Source organism: Saccopteryx bilineata, chromosome 9 (assembly GCF_036850765.1).
Source record: "Saccopteryx bilineata isolate mSacBil1 chromosome 9, mSacBil1_pri_phased_curated, whole genome shotgun sequence".
Classification (NCBI taxonomy): domain Eukaryota; kingdom Metazoa; phylum Chordata; class Mammalia; order Chiroptera; family Emballonuridae; genus Saccopteryx; species Saccopteryx bilineata.
In genome coordinates, this window is record NC_089498.1 from 91,932,075 (window position 1) to 91,959,449 (window position 27,375).

The 27,375-nt window shown below is 44.2% G+C and overlaps 1 protein-coding gene across 3 annotated transcripts in view; it reads right to left on the reverse strand.

The window, feature by feature from the left end:
* The window catches only part of ARHGAP22 (Rho GTPase activating protein 22), a 206,553-nt gene that overhangs the window by 157,439 nt on the left and 21,739 nt on the right, over window positions 1-27,375 (reverse strand). Inside the window, exon 1 of one of the 3 annotated variants that reach the window (XM_066243428.1) lies at window positions 8,138-8,239. The exons of the other annotated variants lie outside the window; for them this stretch is intronic. Coding sequence (XP_066099525.1) covers window positions 8,138-8,171 — 34 coding nt within the window. The 5' untranslated portion in view covers window positions 8,172-8,239. Of the gene's footprint in view, window positions 1-8,137; window positions 8,240-27,375 lie in introns of those variants that run through there. 3 annotated transcript variants of the gene reach the window in all.

Sequence of the window (27,375 nt, forward strand, 5' to 3'; positions counted from 1 at the left end):
GTCACCTTTGAGCAGCGGCACCAGGGTCTGGCCTGGACTAAGGGAACCACCAGGTATGTCTCCTCTGGTCTTCCTTCTTCACAACAGGCTCCTGTCTAACAGGCCCCAGTCCCTCGCTGAGCTCTGGCCCAGGCCCTGGGTTCCCCTCCAAGAACTGTCTTTGTCTTTCTCTGTCAGGCTTATTTTACTGAGCATGATGCCCCCAAGGTCCATCCATGTTGTCACAAATGACAGAGTTCCTTCTTCCTCATAGTTGAGTGATATTTCATTGTACATATAAATACAAATATAAATATATGTATTTCATTACAAAATATATATATATATATTTCATTACATTCAGTTGATCCTTGATCAACACAGGTTTGAACTGCATGGGTCCAGATATATGCAGATTTTTTAAAATAAATATATACAATATTGTAAATGTGTCCTCTTCCTTATGATTTTTTAAATAACGTTATTATTATTTTTTTTTTTTCATTTTTCTGAAGCTGGAAACAGGGAGAGACAGTCAGACAGACTCCCGCATGCGCCCGACCGGGATCCACCCGGCACGCCCACCAGGGGCGGTGCTCTGCCCCCCAGGGGGCGATGCTCTGCCCATCCTGGGCGTCGCCATATTGCGACCAGAGCCACTCTAGCGCCTGAGGCAGAGGCCACAGAGCCATGCCCAGTGCCCGGGCCATCTTTGCTCCAATGGAGCCTTGGCTGCGGGAGGGGAAGAGAGAGACAGAGAGGAAAGCGCGGCGGAGGGGTGGAGAAGCAAATGGGCGCTTCTCCTATGTGCCCTGGCCGGGAATCGAACCCGGGTCCTCCGCACGCTAGGCCGACGCTCTACCGCTGAGCCAACCGGCCAGGGCCTAACGTTATTATTTTTTTCTGGCTTATTTTATTATAAAAATATAGCACACAACATATATAACATAAAAAATATGTGTGCATTCATTGTTTATAGGCAAGGTTTCTAGTCAACATTCTGGATATTAGTAGTTAAGTTTTTGGAAAGTCAGAAATTATACACAAATTTTTGACTGCACTGGGTCACTGCCCCAAACCTCGCCATGTTATTTAAGGGTTGACTGTATATAATATAGAATACATATAATATATTATATATACTATATATAATATATTCTATATAATATATATGTTATATACACATATGTATTATATATATGTAATATAATGTTATACACATATATAGTATATATATTATATAATATATTCCATATCTTCTTTTTTCACTCACCCACTGATAGACATATAGGTTATTCCAGGTCTTTGCTATTGTGAATAATGCTGCAATGAACATGGGAGTGCAGATATCTCTTTGATGTCTTGTCATTTACTTTGGCTGTAGAACCAGACATAAGATTGTTGGATCATATGAGAATTCCTTTTCTAATTTTTGAGAACTTTTGTTTTCTTTTTTGTTTGTTTTTTATGTGACAGAGAGAGAGAGAGAGAGAGAGAGAGAGGGAGAGAAAGAGGAACAGATAGGAACAGACAGAAAAGGAGAGAGATGAGAAGCATCAATTCTTTGTTGTGGCTCCTTAGTTGTTCATTGATTGCTTTCTTATATGTGCCTTAACTGGAGGGCTACAGCAGACCGAGTGACCTCTTACTCAAGCCAGCAACCAGGGGGTCATGTCTATGATCCCATGCTTAAGCCAGCAAATTTGTGCTCAAGTTGGTGAGCCCACACTCAAGCCAGCAACCTTGAGGTTTTGAACCTGGGTCCCAGTCTGAAGCTCTATTCACTGCACCACCACCTGGTCAGGCATTTTTTGAGGACCTTCCATACTGTTTTCCATAGTGGTTTCACCAATCTATATTCCCACCAGCAGTGCACAAGGGTTCATTTTCCCATACCCTCATCAACATTTGTTGTCTCTTCTCTTCTTAATAATAGCCATTCTAACAGGTGTGAGGTAATAGCTCATATGGTGTTGATTTGCATTTCCCTGATGATTAGTGATGTTGAGCAACTTTTCACGTACCTGTTAGCCATTTGTATGTATTCTTCAAAAAAATGTCTATTCACTTCCTCTCTCCATTTTTAAATTGACTTTTTTGGGGAGGGGAGTGGTCATTGAATTGTAGGAGTTCTTTATATATTTTGGATATTAGTCTTCTATCAGATATATATTTTGCAAAATTTCCCCCCATTCCATAAGGCTGTCTTTTCATTTTGTTGATTATTTTCTTTGCTGTGTAAGTTTTTAGTTGGATGTAGTCCCACCTGTTTATTTTTGCATTTGTTGCCTTTGCTTTTTGGTCAATTGCAAAAAAAAAAAAAATCATCACCAAGGCTGATGTCAAAGAGCTTATTGTCTATATGTTCTTCTAAGAGTTGTATAGTTTAAGGTCTTACATCCAAGTCCTCAATCTACTCTGAGTTGATTTTTGTATGGGGTATAAGACAGGCATCCAGCTTCACTCTTTTGAATGTGGCTGTCCAGCTTTCTCAACACCATCTATCCTTTCCCTGTTGTACATTCTTGACTCCTTTGTCATAAATTAATCGCATGGGTTTATTTCTGAGCTCTCTATTCTGTTTCATTGACCCATGTGTCTGTTTATGTGCCATATTATGCCTTGATTCTCCCTTTTAAAAATTAGCCGCTGACTTCTCACTATGGAAGGTGAAGATTTTATTTCTTCCACTCTCCTGTCCCTACCACACAGAAGCACCCCAGTATCTTCCCAATATGGTTATGCTGTGATTTTGGTCTGATCAATACACAGAATTTGCATTATTAGTACTGTGCAATGGCTAGCTCCAGTTGAGCTATGTAGTGTACTATAATAATTTTTTTCTTTCATGCATCGCTTTTTACTCTCCTTAAGGTTTGTAATGGGTTTGTTGTTTCAATTTGCTTGGTTTTTGGCTACATGTTAATAATTCAACCTTAAATATTTCAACAGCAATCTAAATCTAATCTCTATGTGTTTATATGAGGTAGGCATCTTCTCAAAGACAGAACTGCATCTTATTGCTCAGAGAACCTACGGCTGCCCAGGAGACATGCAGGGCTTTGGGCAGGGGTCTTTGGATATTGTGCATCTCCCTGTGCTGGGAGAGCGAGAGGGAGAGGGATTAGAGGCCTCAGTGCAATAAAGACATGAACATGAATTCCACTACCTGTTGGCAGGGCATCCATGATTCTCCTTCCATACCTGTTAAAATGGGAATACTGATACCTCATCATAGCATAGTTATGAGAGTTAAATAAGTACAATGAAAATTTCTGGAGCACGGAGGGCAGCACACAATAAAAGTTCACTTTCTTATGGGAAAACCAAGAACCATAGGCCACCAAAAGTACTTTCTCTCACTCATAGAACTTTCTCTTTCTAGTCCCAAAGTATTGACCAGGCTCTGTGCATCAACCAATGCTTATAAGACGTTGACACTGCTGCAAAGAAGAGAGCCAAGCCTGCTATCGCTCTGCTCATCAGTCCAACAAAGGGGCCTCCTTAATAGCAAAGACCAACTTTGAAATGCTTTAAACAAAGGCAGAAACTCAAAAAGAAAATATTAATAAATTGAAGACATAAAAATAAAAAACTTATGTTTATCAGCAGAAAGAAAGCACACTAAAAGGCAAGCAACAAATTAGGAAAATATTTGTAATATTTAAGTCAGCAAGGGAGGGATCTACTTTCCGAAGTACCTGGACCCATTAGGGCAGAGACAGTGCTTCATTAATTCCTTAATTCACTAATTCATTCAAAATACATGTATTGAATTCCCACCAAGTGCCTGGCATTGAAGTATAATAACATTCAAAAGCAGAAATGGTCCCTGCCCTTATGGAGGTCACAGTCCAAAGGAGGGACATATTCACCAGGTAAACCCACAGCTATAATTCATCCGAGGTAAACGATGTGAAGAAAAGAAAAGCAGGGAGCAGGGATCCGGCTTAGACTGAGGTGTGTGGGACGACTTCTTTGGCTGGTGACAGCTGAACTGAGAGGGTAAATCCAAGTAAAAGAATATCGTGTGTGTGTGTGTGTGTGTGTGTGTGTGTTAAGGAGGCCTGTGCAACAGCTGAGTAACAGGAAGGCCAGTATGTCTGTAGCTGGGAGAGAGAGGAGGTTGGAGATTTGGTCATTGGCTAGACTGGAAGAGGGCCCTTGTGGGCCATGGTAAGAGCTTTGGATTTCCAGTTGGGGTGGGAGGTAGGGGCCTGGCTGGATTTATATTTGAGAAGATGGCTCTGGCTTTGGAATAGACAGATGGGGTGGATTGGCTGACAGGTTCTACTGTCATAGTCCAAATCAGAGATGACAATGGCTGGGGGAGAATGGTGACTAGAGGATGAGTGACACAGGCAGAGTCAATAGCTTTTCGGGAGGTAAAGCAACAGGGCTGCCTCCCACACCTCACCATGTGGAGCAAGGTGAGGCCAGAGCAATAAACCTTTATTCTGGGTGGGGCTAATAGCACAGCAAAGGCCTCTGTCAATTTTGGGGGAATATACAAATCTTTGAAGAAACAAGCCTGGTGAGACTGGGATTTCAATCCTAGCTGGCTAGGGTAGCATCAGGGTCAGGTATTCCGAGACTCTGTTCTGACTACTACCTGGAGAGAGAGGGATGAGCCAGATGCCCCAGGGACTGAACAAGCAGAGGAGGGACTATCTAGGCTATAACACTGCAAATTGTGGCAATAGGCAGAGCCTGTAGCCTGGGGCCTCACTGCCCTTCCTTTGGGAGACTACACCCTTCACTCCCAGGAGAGAGGGCACTTATCTGATGTTTTCATTTTATATCCTGAAAAACGAATTGCAACTTTTAGAGTGTCATAGAGCACACAGATTGGTGACTTGCTTCACTGTACAAGGAACACATTCATTGAGTTTTAATGAATGTATTCATTTGTCTCCTGGGAAGATTGGTAGGGGCAGTGGTGAGGTATTTCTTCCACTTCCACTCTGGAAATGGGGCAGTGGGCTCAGTGGCGGAAGAGCTTGCGAGATCACGGCGTCAGGAAGAGCTCCCTGGAAGGGACCCTCAGAGCCAGGCTGGAGCTGAGTGGACAAGGACAGCCACACCTGGTTCCAAAGGGTCTGGCCTGGCTTCAGCGAACCATGACTAGCTAGGACGAGCCTGCACTGGTTCTAAGGATACAATGGAAAGCTCGAATCATCTCTAGCATTAATGACTGGTTTGAGATGGTATTAACCAACCTGGACCACTTTCCTGAAATTAATTTGAATTGTGTGATACACATTATTTGAATTTACTGGCCCATTTTCAGCCATTTCTAGTTGGTTTGGATGCCTCCCTACTCTTTTGAATTAGTAGTGTGTGTGTGTGTGTGTGTGTGTGCGCGCGCACACACACACACACACACCTCTAACTACTTCTTGGAAGTTGAACTCAGCCAGGAGAGAACCAGTTGACCAAACTTAATTCTACATGCAGGTAAGTGAGAGCAGGGCTCTCTCTGGGAGGTTCTCAATCCTGGCAACTCCTCCTCCCTGGGAAAGAGACATGAGGACAACTTTCAAGGTGATAGCAGCCATTGTGAGCCGATTCAGGGTTGGTGTAGATGGGGAATTGCCAGAAAACTAACAACCACATTACCTGGGAAGTCCCTATCTGCAGAACCTTTGGTGAGACCCCAGGAGCTTCTGAGGTAGCTGACTGGGGCCGATTTTATGAACTATCCCAGGAAGTGACCCTGTCTTTATCACACAACTGCGTGTATCCGCATACTGGTATAGTCTGGAAGCATATCGGGAGCAGTCTGGACACAGTGTCTGGTCCTGGGCCCTGGGGTTTGTGCATACTATGTCTTCCTGTGTTTACAACACTCATGCTGCTCAATTTCTAAAAAGTTCAATGAGGGAGGAATTTTGGTGCAAGTTCTCTACCAGAGCCCAAATTTTTCAAAGCACATATATATCATTTTGGTCTATATTTCTCCTGGAATGTCCTAGAAAGAGTTGCTCCTTAACAAGCTGTAAGCCTGGCCCTATGTGCTCCCAGCCTTGACCAGGTGTCCAGTCTCATGCTGTTTACGCTGCCCATTCCTGCTCGAGCTCCAGCCTCCTGGCCCCGGGAGCCCCTTGCCTCCCATGGCACTTGCCCATGCTGTTCCGGCCTAGAACCAGGCATCCTCCCTCCATCACCCTTAGCCTAGTTAGCTGCCCATCATTCTACAGCTTACAGCTCAAGGAGCACTTACTCCCTCTAGATACTTCATTTGTGGTCTATGCTCTTAGAATGCATCTTGTTGCAGTTTATGATCATACTGTTTTGAGGGTAAGTGACTGTTATTAATTTCTGATGAATACAACATACATTTCATCTTTTAATATACATTATCATATAATATAATCTAGTACAGGGTTTCTCAACATTATCACTGCTGACATTTTGGATCAAATCATTCTCTGTCGTGGGGCCTGCCTACATTGTGGAAGGGTTACTTGGCCTCTACCCACTAGATGCCAGTAACAACCAAGAAAGTCCCAGACAATGCCAAAAGTCCCCAGGGAGAAAATTTATGCCCAGTTGTAAACCACTGACTTAAAACATTGCTTATAAAAATTTTGAATTTTCAAAACCGGACTTCCTGAGAGCCCTTCCCTGAAGAACTGATGTCTTTCTAGACTAGCACCTTCCAACAGAAATAGAATGAGAGCCACATATGCCATTCTGGTAATTAAAGTAAAAGAAAGTAAAAGAAAAACAGGTAAATACAATTTTAACAATACATTTGATTGAACCCAATATAGCCAAAAGACCCTCATTTTAGCATGTAATCAATATAATATCATTATTAATGAGATATTTTGCATTTTTTTTTCTGCCAAGTTATCAAAATCTACTGTGTATTTTTCTTAATTTGGACTAGTCACATGTCAAGTGCTGACAACCACATGTAGCCAGTGGCTAGTATGTTAGACAGAAATAGGAGGGCAGACCTAAGCTCACTCCTTGCAGAGAGCCTGGCCTGGCCCAACCATTGGGTTGCCACCAGACTGTGCCTCATCCTTCAGCAGAGCCATGCACAGCCCTCCTCTACCCACTGGGAACAACAGGTTATACTCTATCCTGAGAACCCCATGGGTGGGGGTCCTGGTGGCTCTGACTACATCCTGAAGCCCCTTCCCCCACCCAGGTGCCTGCGACATGCTAATGAGATGAGTGTGCTGCTTGTGCATTCCCAGGGACTGGAGGGTCCCTGCCATACACACAAGGTGGGATTCACTCTGTTTCCCAGCACCCCAAGCAGATGCTCCACCCACCTCCAAACCACCCTCATGCTCTTCACTCACAAGGAGGCTAAACACTGGCCACCTGAAAAGGCACATTCCATGTTCTAAAGAGACAGATGTTCTCATCTAACATGACATTTGCCCTAGCAAAGAAGTGGCTGTCCAGAAAGATGCTGTCTCTAGTTCTGGGACTTGACCCAGTCTCCAGGATACCTTGCAGGTTCACAGGGTGTCAAGGCACTGGCCCAGTTCTGCAGGATCACTCCAGCCAGACCCTCGGATTACACATCTCTTACTGCCTCTGGCTCTGCCCCCAAGCCCCATCCTGCCCACAGGCACCTTCTCCTCCAAGCCCCACAGCCTCCTGGCTGTTCTCCAGGGGTGTGCCCTTCCCTGCCCAGCTCCCTGGGGAATTGCTTCCTGCAGCCCAGCCTTGGCCACTCCTGCAGGCTCTGCAGAGTAGCCCCCAGGCTGCTGAATGAGGATCCTCACTTAGACCCAGTTGTCTCCAGAAGCCAGGCAGAGCCTCTCTCATGAGGGCTACTTTAATTTTGGCTGTTGGGACAAGTCTTGAGAATTGAGCATTTATTTTGTTTTTAGGAAAGGAACAAAGTTTCTCTAAAGTTGCCACCTGGTCGCTTTGAGCAACTCAGGGACTCAGTAAAACACAGAACGTGGGGTGAAGCCTGCATACTCACTGGGGCACTAAGACAGCCATTGCCCCTTTGCAGGCTCAGGTCTGAACCCCCTGACCCCAGGATGCTAACTCCTCTTCACCTAGATGCCTCCACAATGCCTGGCCCATCTGCCCGCCATGAAGCAGCCGGCTAAGTGTCCACACACTCACTGAGAAGCTCCCGCACTCTGTGCCCAGATCCGTCCCTCTAAGTTGGACTTACCCCTCCTGGCTTGCCTGATCTTTGGGCTCAGCATGTTCCTGCAGCCACGTGGCCAGAGTCGCTGAGCCGATCATGCTGTCATCCACTTCCCCTTTCTCCTCCTCTTGACCAGTTGCCCCTCAGGCCTTACAAAGACCCTAATGGCCTCTGGCGTCACCAGCAAGGCTCCCTGGGTTCTATCTCCTGGTTCCGGACCGCTGGCTTGCGTGGGACTACATAAGCATTAATGCATTATTTGTCTATCCCAGAATAATTCTCATCCAAGCAAACCACTAAGAGGTTCAGCAATCTCTGCTAATCAATCCCTGGGCCAGGGCGGGGCAGCCTGACTGTCCCTCCTCCCGGCCAGGGCGCACGCGAAGCTGTGGGTCTAGGAGTTGAGTCCCACGGACTCACTGACTCTCCTCCCACACCAAGCGGGCGGGTCCGCAAGGAGGACTGGACGATCCGTCCTAGCGGCGGCGGGGGGGGGGTGGGGGGGTGGGGGGGTGGGGGGGGTGGGGGGGGGGGGGGGGTGGGGGGGTGGGGGGGGTGGGGGGGGTGGGGGGGTGGGGGGGGGTGGGGGGGGTGGGGTAGAGGGGAGGGGAGGGGGGGCGGTTCCCGGGCTCGGATCTACCCTCTGCGCTGTGAGGGCTCGCTGGGCTGATCCAGAGACACCCAGCGGCTGCAGGGAAATCGCCTGAGCGTCTGTCCCGCCCTGGCAAGGTTGGAGGCTGGGAAGATGAGAGGGCGAGGGAGGGAGAGCATTCTTGTTGAGAGGTCGGCTGAGATCCCTATAGGGCAGGCCAAGGACTCTGTCAGGGCCCCTCCAAGGGGACCTGTAGTGCCCAATGTCTCCTGCCACAAGGGCCCAGGAAGAGGTTTAGGAGCTCCCAGTTTTAACTGAAAGACAGGCGTGTCTTGGAGAGATCCCGTAGCCTTGCAGTGTGCAATTCCTCAGAGGACTGGACCATCAGCGAGATGCTTGCTAGAGATGTTCACTTTCTCTGCTGCCTTACTAAGGTAAATGGAGTAAGAAAGAGTGTGAAGCACCCAGGTCAGGACCTGCACACTGTCCACTGAATAGCAAATCTCTGCTAAACGTGGCGTTTGTTTAATACTAATATGATGCTAAAGACTGTATAATGGGGCTTTGGGTGGGGGAGGGGGGTTGGTTTGACCCCAGGACCCTAAAAATTGCCCAAGAAATAGTAATCACTATCATTTATTAGGTACATGCTATGTATCCAGCATTGAAGCTGATGTTCTGTATTTATGTCTCATTTAATTCTTAAATTGCTTGAGGTGTTATTGTGGCTTTCCAGATGAGGAAAGTTAGGCACAAGAGAGGTTGAATAACTTGCCCAGGGTCACACAATAGTGTTGGAGCTGGTATCTGAACCCAGGGCTGGTCTCCAGGTCTTGCTTTTCTATGATGCCAATCTCTCTAAATTACCCGAATTCCAGCCATTTCTTGTGAGCAGTTCCTGACTTGAGAGCCCTCAATGAATATGCTGGATGGTGAGAACTTTATGCTTCTGAAAATGACCTATGTGCCCTGTGAGGCATTTGAGCTCAGGGCTTGGCTTTCCGGGCCTGGGGACTGTGAGATCCTCTTAGTTGAAAGACAAAAGATTTGAACAACCTCTGCTTTGAATACCCGTGGTCCTTCCCTAATCCTTACAGTTACCCCTATGTCCACTGATCCCAAATGTGATATTGATAGGAGAGCAACTCTAACAGCTGGAGAGGAAGCGTGTCCAGAGGCTGGGTAGGGTTCTTGGGGAGATGACAGGGTCTGGACAATGGAGAGCAGGGGAGGATAGGAGAGGCTAAAGTAAGGTGACCAATCGTCCTCCTTTAGGGAGGACAGTCCTTCTTTTGTAAGTTCCATCCTCCCTCAAACAGTGTCCGCCTACATATCTTCCTTTTTGATATTGGAAGACTAATCTGTAAATATCTGTATTCAATCGATGCAGAGTTGATCCATTGCATGTGATGAGATGTATTTGTATCTAAATGAGTACTTTTCTCTTACAATTATTACTAAAAGTTAATAGGCATTTAAGCATAATTACAATATAAAATATGACAAATGTTTTAATTATGTACTTATCATATTATAGTATATTATTGTTGCAATGAATAAAATGTTTCTTTTATTTACGATATTGTTTTCTTCAATTTATTTTTGTCCTCCTTTTCATTGTAAAAAAGTTGGTCACCTTAGTTAAGGAGTCACCAGGATGTGATGGGTCAAGTGACCAGGTTGAAGGGAGAGAGCCGAGTCCATGGAGACAAAGCTGTCTTACTCAGCATCAGGCCACTTACTTGGGCCCTCACCCAATCCTCAGAAGGTTTGCATAGGTATCATTTTTTTTTCTTTCTTTCTTTTTTTTTTTTTTTTTTTTTTTTGGTGAGCAGTTCCTGGCTTGAGAGCCAGGAGGAGAGAGGGGGGAGATAGACAGACTTCCGCATGTGCCCTGACCAGGATCCACCTGGCAACCCCTGTCTGAGGCTGATGCTCGAATCAACCAAGTTATCCTCAGCATTAAGGAACAATGCTCAAAACAGCTGAGCCACTGGCTGGAGGAGAGGGATAGAGAGAGAAGGGGGAGAGGGAGGGGAAGAGAAGCAGACAGTCACTTCTCATGTGTGCCCTCACTAGGGATTGAACCCAGGACAGCACTCTATTCACTAAGTCAACTGGCCAGGGCCTGGATAAGTATCTTGGCATTACATCCCAGGCCTTTCACAGTACTGTTGCTGCCTCCTTTGCAACCTAGCTCCTGCTAATGCTACATACAACCATATTAATGCAGAGCTCCTGGTCCTATGTGCCTCTGTGCCTTTGCATGTGCATGTCCCTCTCTATGGAAAGCCCTTTTCCACACTGTTTTCAGCTACAGAAGCCTGATCATACTGAGCAATATCTGTGAAACTGTGCTGATTCTACCACCAGAAACAGCTACTAAGCACTTCTCCAGAGTTCTCATCTGCCTAACACCTCTTAGATAGCCCAAAGTCCTTTTTTACCTCCCAGCCCTGAGCCCCAGGGTGGGCTCTGGCCAGGAGCCCCATAAAAGGCAGATCCAATACACTCCACCGAATGACAAAATTGTACTTCTTTTCCTTTCAGGACGGTGTGAGGCCAGGTCAGGCTGAGACAAAGGCTACCCAGCAGTGGGAAGGACATAATGCTGGAAAATCTCACGTGGACATTAGGGTCACAGGGTGAGGTCCTGTGGCCACTAATGACAAGGTCTTGAGCAATCGTGTAGCAAACCTGTGAATAATGCAGCTTGGACAGTTTTCTCCAAGTCAAAGGCAGAAAAATGCCCTGAAGACTTAGTTTGGGTTCATTCACACTTGTTTTGGTTAAGAAATCACCCCCAAGAGCTTTTTCTGTGCAGCTGTTTCCCCTAGTGACATTAAGTCACTCCTCTTGCTTTGCCCGGGATCGGCCCTGGGACTCGACAGAACTACGGAGGCTCCGGGCTTAAACCCAGAAGTAAAGATGGAAAAGGTCAGCAGCCCAGCCAGACTGCACTCGAGAACGGTAGGGGACAGGGACAGGACAAAGAAGGTCCTTCCTCCTTTCTGTCCTCAGACCATGTTCCCAGTAATTCTTTGCATGAAGGGATCTGTGAGGTCAGGCTGGCAGGGATATTAGAGCCCCATCTTTTCTGAAATTTACAAACATTGCTCTACAGAACTCTGGAAGCCCCTCCCCCCATATCCTTCTGCAGTTGCTGGGAGGGTGGGCAGAGTGAGGCAGGTGCAGGGCAAGGGTATCCGTTAAGCACGTGGCCTCCCACTTTAGTGTTGATTTGAAGGGACTGTCCTACTCTTTTGCCTGCAGGAAGCTGAGAGCAGGGAGAGTAGAGACAGGTCTCACTTAGTAGTAGGGACACAGAGATGGCCCCTTTCCCACTGTCCTGAGCCTGCAGCAGGTTGGTTCTTTGTTAGTACAACTGACCTTTCCTCTGGGTGAACAGTCTGCCCACCCTTCTTCACCTACCAGACTTGGATGCACCCACCTGGCCCCTGTTTCAGCAGCACCTCCCCGCTCAGTGCCCCATGGTTAGAGTTTGGCATCTTCAATATCTCCTTGTCACCCATGTTCAAGGCCACGGAACCTTCGAAAAGGCTTCCTGCCAGACCTGATTAAGACCTCACCTATAATTTAAATATATAAAATTTAAATTACCCATAATTAGCCCATAATTTAGAAATGAACCCATAATTTAAATATTATCACCCATAATTTACATATAAACTATAAACAAAACAGGTAGCATGCTGAATTTAGAATATTCTTTCCAGAGTTTTTAAATTGTAAAATTGTGTGGAATTCATCAGAGGTGAACCTTTCTGCCACCTTTGGTGGCCTTGCCTGGCTGGCACTCTCAGCATCCCCTCAGTTCTGCCTTTGGGCACGTCCCAGCTGCTGTGCTCCGGAGGGCGTGGCCCCTCTCCTGTCCTCAGTCTTCTTGCCTTAGGCCTAAGTCTGTCTTTGTCCTTTAGCCTCATGTCCCTTCCAGATGCTTTGCATTTTATTTTAGCTTTGTCCACACATTTCTGTGGTGGTCCAGCTTCTCATATGTAGTCCAGGCCCCTAGAAGGGGTCTGGAACCTTGGACTCCTACTTTTTCGGGTATTTGGTGTTCCAGGATCCTGGGCAGAGAGTCAGAAGGACAAAGAAATGCCAGGCCAAAAAGAGGGTTCGGACCACAGTACACAGGCATTGCTGACTTATGAGCTGTAGCCCCAGGCATGTTTTCTAGATTCTAGTCCTAGTTTGGGGGGAGGTGGCTTGGGGGTACTGAGTTGGTTTAGATACTATAACCTTTTGCCCCAGTCTCCATTGTAGCACTCGTCACACAGCACACTTAACTTCTCAATAGCTCGTGTCCAGGCCACTGAACAGGTCACGCTTACCGTGTGCCAAATGAATGACAGGGAGATGTGCCCACTGGCTCCCTGGTAGCGGATGCTGAAATGGGAGCTTTCTAAGGGGTTGACCACTGATCAGGAAAGAGCTAGATGCAGGAGTAAGGTGGGAGGGGCATGTCAGGGAGCTGTGCGGATGTGACAATGTCTTGGCTAGTCTACCAGATACTTCAAAGCAGATGGCCCAAAAGAGGGGTCTGGCTTGGGTAAGAGGTTGTTAGACCCATGTACAGTGACTGGTTTGGGAAAAGCATGATCTTGGCTCTCACTGCATTGTATCATTGTTGGCTGGAGGCCACCCAAGAAGAGCATAAAGTTGGTTTGAAAGTTGAGGCTGACCCTAAAAGAGATGACCGCCAGTGCTGGACCCCATTCCTTGCAGCGGGGTTTGGGGACTCCGAGCAGCTGAGCAGTGTGTGCCACATAAGGATTCTGTGGGGTTTGCAGGCCTCATTTTTAAGCTGCTGTAAACGCTGGGTTCAGGTAAACACTACTCACCTCAGAATCTGCGCTCAGCTTGGACCACGGTCGGGATTTCACCTTTAACTGGACAGCATTCAAGTAAAGATTTTATTTCACTATGAAGTCTCACTGTAGGTTTCTCAGAAGGGAAGGCTCCTGTTAGAGAGTGTGTGGAACCAGCAGTGGGACTGGCCCTGCTGTGAGTGTATGGGCTTTGCTCAAGGAGCTGTGTGGGTGGCAGGAAGGAGCCCAGCCCACAAGGCCTGGCGCCCTGGGCCAGGTGACGTCCCTTGCTGAGTTCTACAACTGACAGTCAGAGGCTGAGAGGACAGAGAGAAACATGACCTCATTAGTGGGTTTCTGGGCCCTGGCAGCATGATGTACTGTGGTGCCAAGGAGCTGTCACCCTGTCCCTGAAACAGGGACAGGGGGACCCAGACTGCAGCTGGCATTGACCTGCCCAGGCTCAAACAGGAATGCCTGTCCTCACGTGGGTCCAACAGGGAAGGAGGTCTGAAATGATTTCCCTTCCCCGAGAGTCAGATTTTAGAAAATGATGAATCATTACTTTGATTAGTTTTGCAATTATTGAAAATCCAAATCTTCTCCCTTCTGAAAACACCTGCTTGTTGCGGAAAGGCAGGGATGGGAACAGATGGAGAGAACAAAAAGTTTCCAGGCATCTTCTCTCCCAAACTCAGACCTCTCGATGAGGCGAAGGTTCCCCCTGTGCCCCTGCAGCGGGCAGACCGCTTCCTGTGGGCACACGGCCTCTGCCTGCTCTTCCAACCATTCCCCTCCATCAGTCAGCATCTTTAATCCCACCCCTCTCACTGGTTCTTTTCTCCAAGGTGACAAGCACTCACGTGCTCCCTATGCTCAAAATGACGCCTGCCCTTCCCCTCATCTGTGTAGTGGAACAAAACTTGTTTTGGGGCTGTCAACGTCCAGCCCTTTCTTATTTTGTAGCAACCCTCACCATTGCACTCTTTGGATGTCATGAGGAACAGATTTGATCTGTCCCTGCAGGGAGTCACACATAGCCATGTGACCCAGGCGCAGCCTGCCAATGCCCCTGCCTGGTTTTGATCTAATCTTGAGTGTGTCATGAAAAGACTAAGTGATGGTTAGAATGGATGGACTTCTCAGAACTAGTCACAGTGACAAGGTCCTGCATGACAATGGTGACTTTTAGTCCCAGCATGGTGAAGTTGTCCTGACCATGTATGTATATTTGAAGGTGATCCTTGTGCCTTTTGCTTTTTAGGCCCTGTAACAACCACTACTGTCCATTTCTCAAGTTGATTCTCCAGCTCCCAAAGGATTTATACATCTCGGATTAATGTCTAATAAATCCCTTTCTCTGACGTTAGCTTCTGTGATCTCAAACTGCAGTATTCTGATGCCCATGTCTCATGCCTCCCGGCCCATGTTTTCACAGTCTTCTTCTCTCTCACTTTCTTTTTTTTTTTTTTAATAAATTTTTATTAATGGTAATGGGATGACATTAATAAATCAGGGTACATATATTCAAAGAAAACATGTCTAGGTTATTTTGTCATCAAATTATGTTGCAAACCCCTCGCCCAAAGTCAGATTGTCCTCCGTCACCCTCTATCTAGTTCTCTGTGCCCCTCCCCCTCCCCCTAACTCTCTCCCTCCCTCCCTCCCATGTCCTCCCTCCCCCCCCACCCTTGGTAACCACCACACTCTTGTCCATGTCTCTTAGTCTCATTTTTATGTTCCACCAATGTATGGAATCATGTAGTTCTTGTTTTTTTCTGATTTACTTATTTCACTCCTTATAATGTTATCAAGATCCCACCATTTTGCTGTAAATGATCTGATGTCATCATTTCTTATGGCTGAGTAGTATTCCATAGTGTATATGTGCCACATCTTCTTTATCCAGTCTTTTATTGAAGGGCTTTTTGGTTGTTTCCATGTCTTGGCCACTGTGAACAGTGCTGCAATGAACATGGGGCTACATGTGTCTTCACGTATCAATGTTTCTGAGGTTTTGGGGTATATACCCAGTAGAGGGATTGCTGGGTCATAAGGTAGTTCTATTTGCAGTTTTTTGAGGAACCACCATACTTTCCTCCATAATGGTTGTACTACTTTACAGTCCCACCAACAGTGAATGAGGGTTCCTTTTTCTCCACAGCCTCTCCAACATTTGCTATTACCCGTCTTGTTGATAATAGCTAATCTAACAGGAGTGAGGTGGTATCTCATTGTAGTTTTGATTTGCATTTCTCTAATAACTAATGAAGCTGAGCATCTTTTCATATATCTGTTGGCCATTTGTATCTCTTCCTGGGAGAAGTGTCTGTTCATGTCCTCTTCCCATTTTTTTATTGGATTGTTTGTTTGTTTGTTGTTGAGTTTTATGAGTTCTTTGTAAATTTTGGATATTAGGCCCTTATCTGAGCTGTCGTTTGAAAATATCAGTTCCCATATAGTTGGCTGTCTGTTTATTTTGATATCAGTTTCTCTTGCTGAGAAAAACTTTTAATTCTGATGTAGTCCCATTCATTTATCTTTGCCTTCACTTCTCTTGCCATTGGAGTCAAGTTCATAAAATGTTCTTTAAAACCCAGGTCCATGATTTTAGTACCTATGTTTTCTTCTATGTACTTTATTGTTTCAGGTCTTATATTTAGGTCTTTGATCCATTTTGAATTAATTTTAGTACACGGGGACAGGCTGTAGTCGAGTTTCATTCTTTTGCATGTGGCTTTCCAGTTTTCCCAACACCATTTGTTGAAGAGGCTTTCTTTTTTCCATTGTGTGTTGTTGGCCCCTAATCAAAGATTATTTGACCATATATATGTGGTTTTATTTCTGGGCTTTCTATTCTGTTCCATTGGTCTGAGTGTCTATTTTTTTGCCAATACCATGCTGTTTTGATTATCCTGGCCCTATAATATAGTTTAAAGTCAGGTATTGTAATGCCCCCAGCTTCATTCTTTTTCCTTAGGATTGTTTTGGCTATTCGGGGTTTTTTATAGTTCCATATAAATCTGATGATTTTTTGTTCCATTTCTTTAAAAAATCTCATAGGGATTTTGATGGGAATTGCATTAAATTTGTATATTGCTTTGGGTAATATGGCCATTTTGATTATATTTATTCTTCCTATCCAAGAACAAGGAATATTTTTCCATCTCATTGTATCTTTTTCGATTTCCCTTAACAATGCTTTGTAATTTTCATTATATAGGTCCTTTACGTTCTTTGTTATGTTTATTCCTAGGTATTTTATTTTTTTTGTTGCAATCGTGAAGGGGATTATTTTTTTGAGTTCGTTTTCTAATATTTCATTGTTGGCATATAGAAAGGCTATGGACTTTTCTATGTTAATTTTGTATCCTGCGACCTTACTGTATTGGTTTATTGTTTCTAATAATCTTTTTGTGGAGTCCTTCGGGTTTTCAATGTATAGGATCATATCATCAGCAAAAAGTGATAGCTTTACTTCTTCTTTTCCGATATGGATGCCTTTTATTTCTTTGTCTTGTCTGATTGCTCTGGCCAGAACTTCTAGCACCACGTTGAATAAGAGTGGAGAGAGTAGACAACCCTGTCTTGTTCCTGATTTAAGGTAGAAAGTCCTCAGTTTTATGCCGTTTAATAGGATGTTGGCTGATGGTTTATCATATATGGCCTTTATCATGTTGAGATATTTTCCTTCTATACCCATTTTGTTGAGAGTCTTAAACATAAAATTGTGTTGTATTTTATCAAAAGCCTTTTCTGCATCTATTGATAAGATCATGTGGTTTTTGTTCTTTGTTTTGTTGATATGGTGTATTACGTTAACCGTTTTGCGTATGTTGAACCATCCTTGAGATTCTGGGATGAATCCCACTTGATCATGATGTATTATTTTTTAAATATGTTGTTGTATTCGGTTTGCCAGTATTTTGTTTAGTATTTTAGCATCTGTATTCATTAGAGATATTGGTCTGTAGTTTTCTTTCTTTGTGCCATCCTTGCCAGGTTTTGGTATGAGGGTTATGTTGGCCTCATAAAATGTGTTTGGAAGTATTGCTTCTTCTTCAATTTTTTGGAAGACTTTGAGTAGAATAGGAACCAAGTCTTCTTTGAATGTTTGATAGAATTCACTAGTATAACCGTCTGGGCCTGGACTTTTATTTTTGGGGAGATTTTTAATAGTTTTTTCTATTTCCTCCCTGCTGATTGGTCTGTTTAGGCTTTCTGCTTCTTCATGACTCAGTCTAGGAAGGTTGTATTGTTCTAGGAATTTATCCATTTCTTCTAGATTGTTGTATTTGGTGGCATATAATTTTTCATAGTATTCTACAATAATTCTTTGTATATCTATGATGTGTGTGGTGATCTCTCCTCTTTCATTTTGGATTTTATTTATTTGAGTCCTGTGTCTTTTTTCCTTGGTGAGTCTTGCCAAGGGTTTGTCAATTTTGTTGATCTTTTCAAAGAACCAGCTCCTTGTTTTATTAATTTTTTCTATAGTTTTTCTGTTCTCTATTTCATTTATTTCTGCTCTGATGTTTATTATCTCCTTTCTTCGGCTGGTTTTGGGTTGTCTTTGTTCTTCATTTTCTAGTTCCTTAAGGTGTGAAGTTAAGTGGTTTACTTCGGCTCTCTCTTGTTTGTTCATATAGGCCTGAAGTGATATGAACTTTCCTCTTATTACTGCTTTTGCTGCATCCCAGAGATTCTGATATGTCGTATTTTCATTTTCATTTGTCTGTATATATCTTTTGATTTCTGCGCTTATTTCTTCTTTGACCCATTCATTTTTTAGAAGTATGTTGTTTAGTTTCCACATTTTTGTGGGTTTTTCCCCCTCTTTTTTGCAGTTGAATTCTAGTTTCAAGGCTTTATGATCAGAAAATATGCTTGGTACAATTTCAATTTTTCTAAATTTGCTGATATTGTCTTTGTGGCCCAACATATGGTCAATTCTTGAGAATGTTCCATGTACACTAGAGAAAAATGTGTACTCTGTCGCTTTGGGATGAAGTGTCCTGTAGATGTCTATCATTCCAGGTGTTCTAGTATTTCGTTTAAGGCCACTATATCTTTATTGATTCTCTGTTTGGATGACCGATCTAGAGCCGTCAGCAGTGTATTGAGGTCTCCAAGTATGATTGTATTTTTGTTAGTTTTTGTTTTAAGGTCAATAAGTAGCTGTCTTATATATTTTGGTGCTCCTTGGTTTGGTGCATATATATTAAGGATTGTTATGTCTTCTTGATTCAACTTCCCCTTAATCATTATGAAATGACCATTTTTGTCTCTGAGTACTTTTTCTGTCTTGTAGTCAGCATTATTAGATATGAGTATTGCTACGCCTGCTTTTTTTTTGGGTGTTGTTTGCTTGGAGTATTGTTTTCCAGCCTTTCACTTTGAATTTGTTTTTATCCTTGTTGCTTAGATGTGTTTCTTGTAGGCAGCATATAGTTGGATTTTCTTTTTTAATCCATTCTGCTACTCTGTGTCTTTTTATTGGTAAGTTTAATCCATTTACATTTAGTGTAATTATTGACACTTGTGGGTTCCCTACTGCCATTTTATAAATTGCTTTCTGTTAGTTTTGTATCTAGTTTGATTCTTCTCTTTTGTTTTTCTATCATTTGTTTTTGTTTGTTTGTGTTCCATACTTCTTTCCTCTGTTGCTACCTTTTTTAAGTCAAGTGTTTTTGTGGTGGTGGTTTTTTTAAGGGTGGTTACCATTAAGTAATGAAAAGGGTACCTACCATATTCATTGTAGTACCCTATCTTATAAGTATTTCTGCACTTCATCATCCTTTGCTACTGTTAATCTCCATCCTCTCCCCCCTTTTTTTCCTTTGTTGTCACAGTTTAAGTTTGGTTTTATTGTGTTCTTGGTGGAGCTGTTACTTGTGGTGTTGTTTTCTTTTGTTCTTTGAATCTGGTTGGAAAACCCCCCTTAGTATTTCCTGGAGTGGGGGCTTTCTGTTGATAAATTCTCTCATCTTTTCTGTATTTGTGAATGTTTTTATATCTCCTTCATACTTGAAGGATAGCTTTGATGGGTATAGTATTCTTGGCTGAAAGTTCCTCTCTTTCAGGGCTTTAAATATTGGGGTCCACTCTCTTCTAGCTTGTAGAGTTTCTGCTGAGAAATCTGATGATAATCTAATAGGCCTTCCTTTATATGTTGTACTCTTCTTTTCCCTGGCTGCCTTGAGAATTTTTTCTTTGTCATTGGTTTGTGTCATCTTTATTATGATGTGACTTGGAGTGGGTTTGTTGGGGTTAAGAAAACTGGGTGTTCTGTTTGCTTCTTGAATTTGAGGCTTTAGTTCCTTCCACAGGCTTGGGAAGTTCTCGTCTATTATTTGTTTGAGTATATTCTCCATTCCATTTTCTTTCTCTGCTCCCTCTGATATACCTATTATTCTTATGCTATTCTTTCTGATGGAGTCAGACAATTCCTGTAAGGCTTTCTCGTTTTTTATTATTTTTGAGTCTCTTTCTTCTTCTCTCTGTTGTGCCTCAAGTTGTTTGTCTTCTATTTCACTAATCCTATCTTCAATCTGGGCTGTTCTGTTAGCTAAGCTTGTTACCTCGTTTTTCAGCTCGTGAATTGAGTTTTTCATTTCTGTTTGATTTGTTTTTATAGTTTCAATTTCCTTGGTAATATATTCTTTGTGTTCATTGAGTTGTTTTCTGATCTCCCTATGTTGCCTTTCTATGTTTTCTTGTATATCTCTTAGTATTTTTAAGATTTCTATTTTAAATTCTCTGTCATTTAGCTCCAAGGCTTCCAATATGTTAAGTCTTTTCTCCATAGATTTTTCCACATCTATTTGTGTTACCTCTCTTTCTTTTGTATCCATAATATTCTATTTCCTCTTTCTTATCGGCATCTGAGGGTGGTCTTATTGATAGCACTAATTAGAATTAATAAAGGGTAAAAAGTAAAAAAAAAAAAAAAAAAAGGTAAAACACCCCACAAAAAAAAACAGTAATAATTTATTATTTCCCCCTTTTTTTCTCTCTTCTCTTTCCCTCCTCTCCCCTCCTCAGGGAAATATCGTGCCTATAATGGAGGGCCTGATTTGGGGTGAAGGGTTCAAGGGGCAAAAAAAAAGGGAGTAGGGACCTACCAAATGCAAAAAAAAAAAAAAAAAAAAAAAAGGAAGAAAATCTTAGACAAGCATAAGATGATTTGCTTGTAAGTGATGGTCGACTAAGAGATATAATGAGAGGGATAAGAGGGAACCAGAAAAAAGGACCAAAAAAGAATAATAAAGAAGAAAAAATAAAAATAATAAGTAAAAATCTGTTGTATTAAGTGGAGCGAAGACTAAATACAATGGAGACCTTGGGTTGGGAGGACCCAAAATGCCACAAAAATAAACAAACAAGAAAAAAAAAATAAAAACAAAAGCAAAAAAGAGAAATAAAGCCAAAAAAAACCCTTGAGTCCCAAATTAACTAATTTGTTCGTGATTGAGGATTATATGGGAGGAAAGTAAAATGAGAAAAGAAAAAACGAATAGAAAGGAAAAAATAAGAAAAAGAGAAAAACGAAGGAAGAAATAAAATAGGAAGAGAAAAAAACAAAATAAAGCAAGACAAAAAAAAACAAAACAAAAGAGGAGAGAGTGAAAGTTAAGTGTTTTGGATTATAACCTTAAAGGAGGGTGAGGATGAAGAAGAAAAATAAAATGCAACACTCATGGGTAGTGTAGTTCAAGAAAGGGGAAGCATAAGATGGGCAGAGAATAGAAGGACCGAGGTGGAGGAAGTAAAGGCAAAAAGATAGAAGAAACAAACAACAACAACAACAAAAAAAAATTAGTGGATCAAGTTGTAAAGTCTGTGGGTTTTTCTTGATTTTGAGAGGTTAACTTCTTCCTTTTTCTTTTCTCTCCCTCTTCCTGGTCGGTGACTCTGTACCCCAGGCTCTGCCCCTGTGTCACTCTTAGGTAGGGATTTGCAGTTGATGGGATTCTATGGCAGTGTCATATAATTGGCTTTAGTCTTGCTGGAAGTAAAGGCTTGTTGGCGTTTGCAGGGTCCAACGATGAGAGAGTTTGCTTTCCTGGATTCTCTCTCCTAGTCCCCCCTTCCTGAATTAGCAGCCTGGTGATCCAGCTATAAGGCTGCAACTGCTTCTGCCTGGGGAGTAAGAGGCTCAAAGAGCTGGGAAATCCCCACTCTATCCCCACTCAGTGCAAGGCTTTAGGAAAGGCTCTGACAGTCAGGGCCTCCAGTGTAATCAGGCGGGGGTGGGAGTCAATTGTTGTCAAGGTGACTGTTCAGCGCCTATCATTTAGTTGGACCTCTCAACCCAGGCTTTCCACGCTTTGTAGCCTGTTTTTGCAGGGAAGAAGAGGCACTAGTCTCTGCTTACGACTAGTGTAGTATAGACCTTATTATCTGCCAAGTCCTTCTTGTTAGCGTTTATCTCTGAATATGGAGGCTCTATCAATCAGAAGTTGCCCCCGCCCCTTTAGCGAGAGGCATTAAAAAATATCACGCCTCTTGTCTTGGATCGCTGAACTGAGAGAGATCTTATCAATTAGAACCGAGGGTGCGCAGATTTTATGGGTTAAGCTAATTTCAGTGATTGGGTCGCAGCTGTGCTTCCGAAGGTATTTTAGGCTGCCTGCGCGCGCCCCTCCCCCAACGCTTGATTGTTAGCTTGAATGGCTGGGTGAGGTGCCCCGCCCACGGAGAGAATCTCCGAAGCCTCTCCCGCTCGCCCGGCCGCTGGCGGCTGGACCGCACCAGGCGCAGGATAATGGAGCCCCCTGGGTGTGCGGGCCAGCAGGGCGCCCTGGGCGCGTGGAATGCCCAAGGCACGCGCGCGAATGGGGCGCTCCGGGCACCGGTGGCCGGCGACCCCCACTCGCAGTGTGCAGGCCGCTGGGAACGTCAGCGGTGCTCAACCGGACCGGGCGCGCGCATGGCTGCTCGCGGCAGCTCGCGGCGGCCGCGGCTCGTGGCGGCCGCTGGCGGTGGCGGTTTGCGGCGGCTCGCGGTTCCCAAGTATATGGGCTGACTCACCACAGGCGCACTTCCTTGCGGTTTGAAAGAACGTCCCTGTGGTAGCTTCCTCCACACCCTCGTCTCTCAGATTCAAGTGATAACAGTCCTTTCGCTATCAGTTTGTGTGGAACTCCGGAATGCTCCGAGGATAAATTTTTCTGTTTCTAGTTGATAAATTTGTTGTGATTTAGGGGAGAGCTGTCGGACGCGCTGCTCACGGCGCCATTTCCGTGACGTCAATCCTCTCTCACTTTCTAATCTTTGTAACTCAGCACTTGTCCCTTTTGTCACAGATGGCATTTCCTTCTCTATTTCCTCAATTATGCCACTAAGCCAATCATTGTAGGTCTCAGACTGGAAACCACAGGCGATCCTTCCAGACCACAGCTCCAGCCTTCTGTGGCCTCTCCTCCTATTTCCTGGGTAAGGCTCTTGTTGGTCAAGGCTGACAGTAAATTCAGCTCACCCAGAGCGTGCTGCTGGATGAGGCCCTCCTGCTCTGGCCAACACTTCTTGTCGGGAGCCGATCAACAACTGCTGGCTGACAAGGTCACAGCAGGAGAAGACCCACAACTGCTGGCTGACAAGGTCACAGCAGGAGAAGACCCACAACTGCTGGCTGACAAGGTCACAGCAGAAGAAGATCAAAAATTGCTGATTGACAAAGTCACAGCAGAGAAGACCAATGGCTGTGGGTTGACGAAGTCACCCAAAGGAGAGACACAACGATACTTCCCCCTTTGACTTTTTGAATTAATCTGACCTTATATCCCCCCTTTTCTGGGTGTGTGCTATTATTTATGGCACAGGGATAATAGTACCGTGCTTTCCCTGTAGATTCGTAGTGATTTCTTTGGAAATGAGACAGAGGGTGTGAGTTCCACAGAAAAGCCTGTAAGCCCCTTGAGCTGGGCTCATAGACATAAGAGGCTGGCTATGATATCCCTCGTAAAGGGTTAAGTTTGTAGGAGAATTTCTTCTTATTAATCATGTTAGAAAGAATAGATTGTGACTTGTGAATGGGTAGGAGGCAGTGGCTGTGCACAGAGCACCTTTCAGCCTTCACTTAATTCAACATTTTTCCTCCCTAGCCTTTTCATGTGATAGAGTAGAGAAACATTCCTTTCTTCTTGCTTATTTGATCTGCAGATAGTGGTACACTCTGAGAAGAATAGAGTCAGAACTTAACTAGTGTTTAAATATAATAAATAAGTAATATTTGACGAGACAATAGTATCTTAGGTAAGGTATAGTAGAATAGCCCATTGTGTGGCCTAGGATGAGAGCGCAGTCGGCAAGAAAAGAATGTTTTACTAAAAGAATGTTTTGACTAAAGGCAATTGCTAGGCTTTCTCAATGAGATGTTCTCATGAGATTTATATGCTTTCCAAAATTCTTTGATAATGAGAGAAATGTAGGGAAATCCATAGAAGTAATAACAGTTAATGTCTTATGTTGCTACTAGGCTATCTTGCAAGCGCACTCTGTATATCTTTGGGTGAAAGCTATTCTTAATGTTATGTCAATTTCTTTATAGGCAAGCCTTTTAGAATCTTGTGAGAAAAAGTAGGACACTGCATAAACTCAAAGCTATTTACCTGAGCAAGCAGTGGTCCATTGTTAGTCCTTAATGATTTCGTCTGCTAATCTCTCTCTGCCCCTTGACTCACAACAGCAGTAAAGTTAGTTAACTATTAGTACTAATACTTTAAAAGCTTTTACCAATGTTGTTATCACTATTCAAGTTATTTTGTATTTTGAATGATTTGCTACCTGGTTTGTGATTTATAGATATAAATTAACTGTTATCAGGAAACATGTAAACATAGTGAAACAGAAGCAATGATTAACACCATGTAATTGTAACTCAGTGTGTGTGTATAAAAAGGGAGCTATACTAGCATTTGGCAGAGATGCCTGGCAGTAAATGCTAACCAGAGAATAAAGAGAAAGAAAAGAATTCGGCTCTCTCACTCGATTTCGCCGACGCCATCTCCTCCTGTGGGACCCCTGGATCCCCCCCGGGGCTGGACCCCGGCAACTTCTTTCCTTCTAACCTTCATTTTACTCTCATCTGTTTCAAAGTTCAGGAGTCTGGGTGTCACCTCTGCCTTCTGGGAGCATGTGATGCTCACTAACCACCCTACTTTAGCTGTCAGTGGAAGGACACATTCCAAGTACTGGCAAAATCATTTTTTAAAAGTGAAGAATCAGCTTGACCAGCTGGTGGTGCAGTGGATAGAGCATCGGATTAGAACGTGGAAGACCCAGGTTCAAAACCCTGAGGTCGCCAGCTTGAGCACGGGCTCACCTAGTTTGAGCAAAGCTCACCAGTTTGAGCCCAAGGTTGCTGGCTTGAGCAAGGGGTCACTCTGTCTGCTGTAGTTCCCCAGTCAAGGCACATATGAGAAAGCAATCAATGAACAACTAAGGTGCCACAAGGAAAAATTGATGCTTCTCATCTCTCTCTCTTTCTGCCTGTGTGTCCCTATCTGTTTCTCTCTGTCTCTGCCACAAAACAAAACAAACAAACAACAACAACAAAAAATGTGAAGAGCAGCCTGGCCTGTGGTGGCACAGTGGATTGAGCATCAACCCGGAATGCTGAGGTCCCCAGTTTGAAACCCCAAGGTCACTAGCTTGAGTGTGGGGTCTCTGGATTGAGCATGGGATCATTGACAGGTTGCTGCATTGAACCTAAAGGTCGCTATCTTGAAGCTCAAGGTTGTTGATTTTAACCCAAGGTTGCCAGCTTGAGCTCATGGTTGCTGGCTTGAGCGAGGGCTCACTGGCTCACTTGGAACCCCCTGGTCAAGGCACATTAGAGAGACAATCAATGAACAACTAAAGTGAAGCAACTACCAACTGATGCTTCTCATTTCTCTCCTTCCTCTCTTTTCCTTCCCCCCTCTCTCTCTCTAATCAATAAAAAAGGGAAGACTTGAACAGTGCTATAAACTAACTAGAACTAACAGACATCTGAAAACACTACACCCAACAAGAGCAGAGTGCATGAAAAGCAAGAAACCTGAGTCTGACTCTTGGCTCTGTCATCCTGATCGGAGTTACCTTGAGCAAGTATCGAAATATCCCTAAGCCTGCTCCTCTATGCATCCAATGGAGATGATAATATCTACCCTACTTCTCCCAAATGAGTAGGACTACTGTGTATATGAAGGCTCTCTGCAGAATGCCAAACAACATTTAAGGACAAATTCAAGAGTGTATGGAAGCATACAGTGCTGTGGCAAGAACCAGTTATGACCCGATAACCCAATAAACTCTGGGAAGAAGCCCTACTGGGTCATCGTTTCTTAAAATTTTGGCTCAGAAAACTGTGTTTTCATATTGTAGGTAAACAGATATGTCTGCAATATTATATGTGCTCAGGAACAGCAGCAATGCAATCTGTGTTCTTTCCAGTGGAGGGAACACACTGATGTGCACCACACGTTAGAAGCGTTTGCTTACTAGCCTGCTGTTTGCTTTGAGCTCTTTGGCACGTGAGGCTTGTGTTTTGGTCAACAGTTTCGTGCCTTTCTCAACGTTGCTGCTTCATTTACAGCTTTGTATAGCTCATTGTGCCATGGAGAGTAGATGAGATGGAGAACTAAAGCAGGTAGCATATGTGTGGTACATAGTTGACCCTCCACAAAGTGGAGGTATGTGGCTTTGTCTGTGCCAGTTATTATACTAATAGCCAGAGAACCAGGGGTAGGAGCCCTGCTCAAGAAGCCTGCCATGTTGTGAGAGAAGGGATGCAGACATGAGAGACTGCTAATACACACTCACACATGCGCACACATACATACACTTTCCCAAGCATATGATCACACTCAGATTCAGACAAGGGCCATTACTGCCCCACGACCTTGACTTCATCTCCCACCCGTGGATGTATATGTGCAGACTTCTGACAAGCATCCCACTGTCACAGCGTTGCCGCCAGGCAGCTGCAGAAACGTTGTGGTCCTGCTGTCTGCAGCTCAGTCCTCTGCCCCCTGCTGCTGCCCAGAATGGGAGCTGTACCAACTGCAGGTGGGCTCCTCCTCAGGATGGGAGGCACATCTACATGCCTTTCCCCAGACTCAATGTTTAGTCTCATAGTATTTTACTCTGGTCAATAATAAAGCCCAGTTAGCACGTCAGACCCCTTTTGAAGAGCAAAAGCATCTCTTCCTGGCATGACTAATCAAAAATGTGCCTCAGTGGTCTCCCCAGGGACCATCAGCCTGCCGCTCTGGCCTGGCTACCTATAGGAGCTCTGCCTTCTCCTCCTGCCATTAAGCAGCCTACAGTGGACTGTCCTTGCCACCTCTGTGCTCATGGACTTTGGACACACCCATTGCTTTCTGCCATCTCCAACTGGTCACCCAGCAGTGGACAGAGCAGCTGGTGGGGTGTGTGTTTTCGTGTGGCAATGTGAGGGGAGGCTGGCTGCATGGAGGCAGTTTCCATTCTAGCTCCTTATGCCTTAACTCTTTCAATGGTTCCCCCAGAAAACATCACCAGTTGTCTAACTTTGTGTCTCCCAGAACCTTAGTGACTCTTCATTAGGTGAGTGATTGAACCATCTTGGGTCCATCTGCAGTGGTGCTTAGGTGGAAGGTTGAGATAGGGAGTGGTTGAGAAAAGAGGGTGCTAGCCCTGGCCAGATAGCTTGGTTGGTTGGAGTGTCATCCTGAAGGACAGAGGTTGCCGGTTCGATTCCCGGTCAGGGCACATACAGGAAAGTTCAATGTTCCTGTCTCTCTATAGCTCTCTTCCTGCCAATCAAAAAAAAAAAAAAAAAAAAAAAAAAAAAAAAAAAAAAAAGAGAGAGAGAG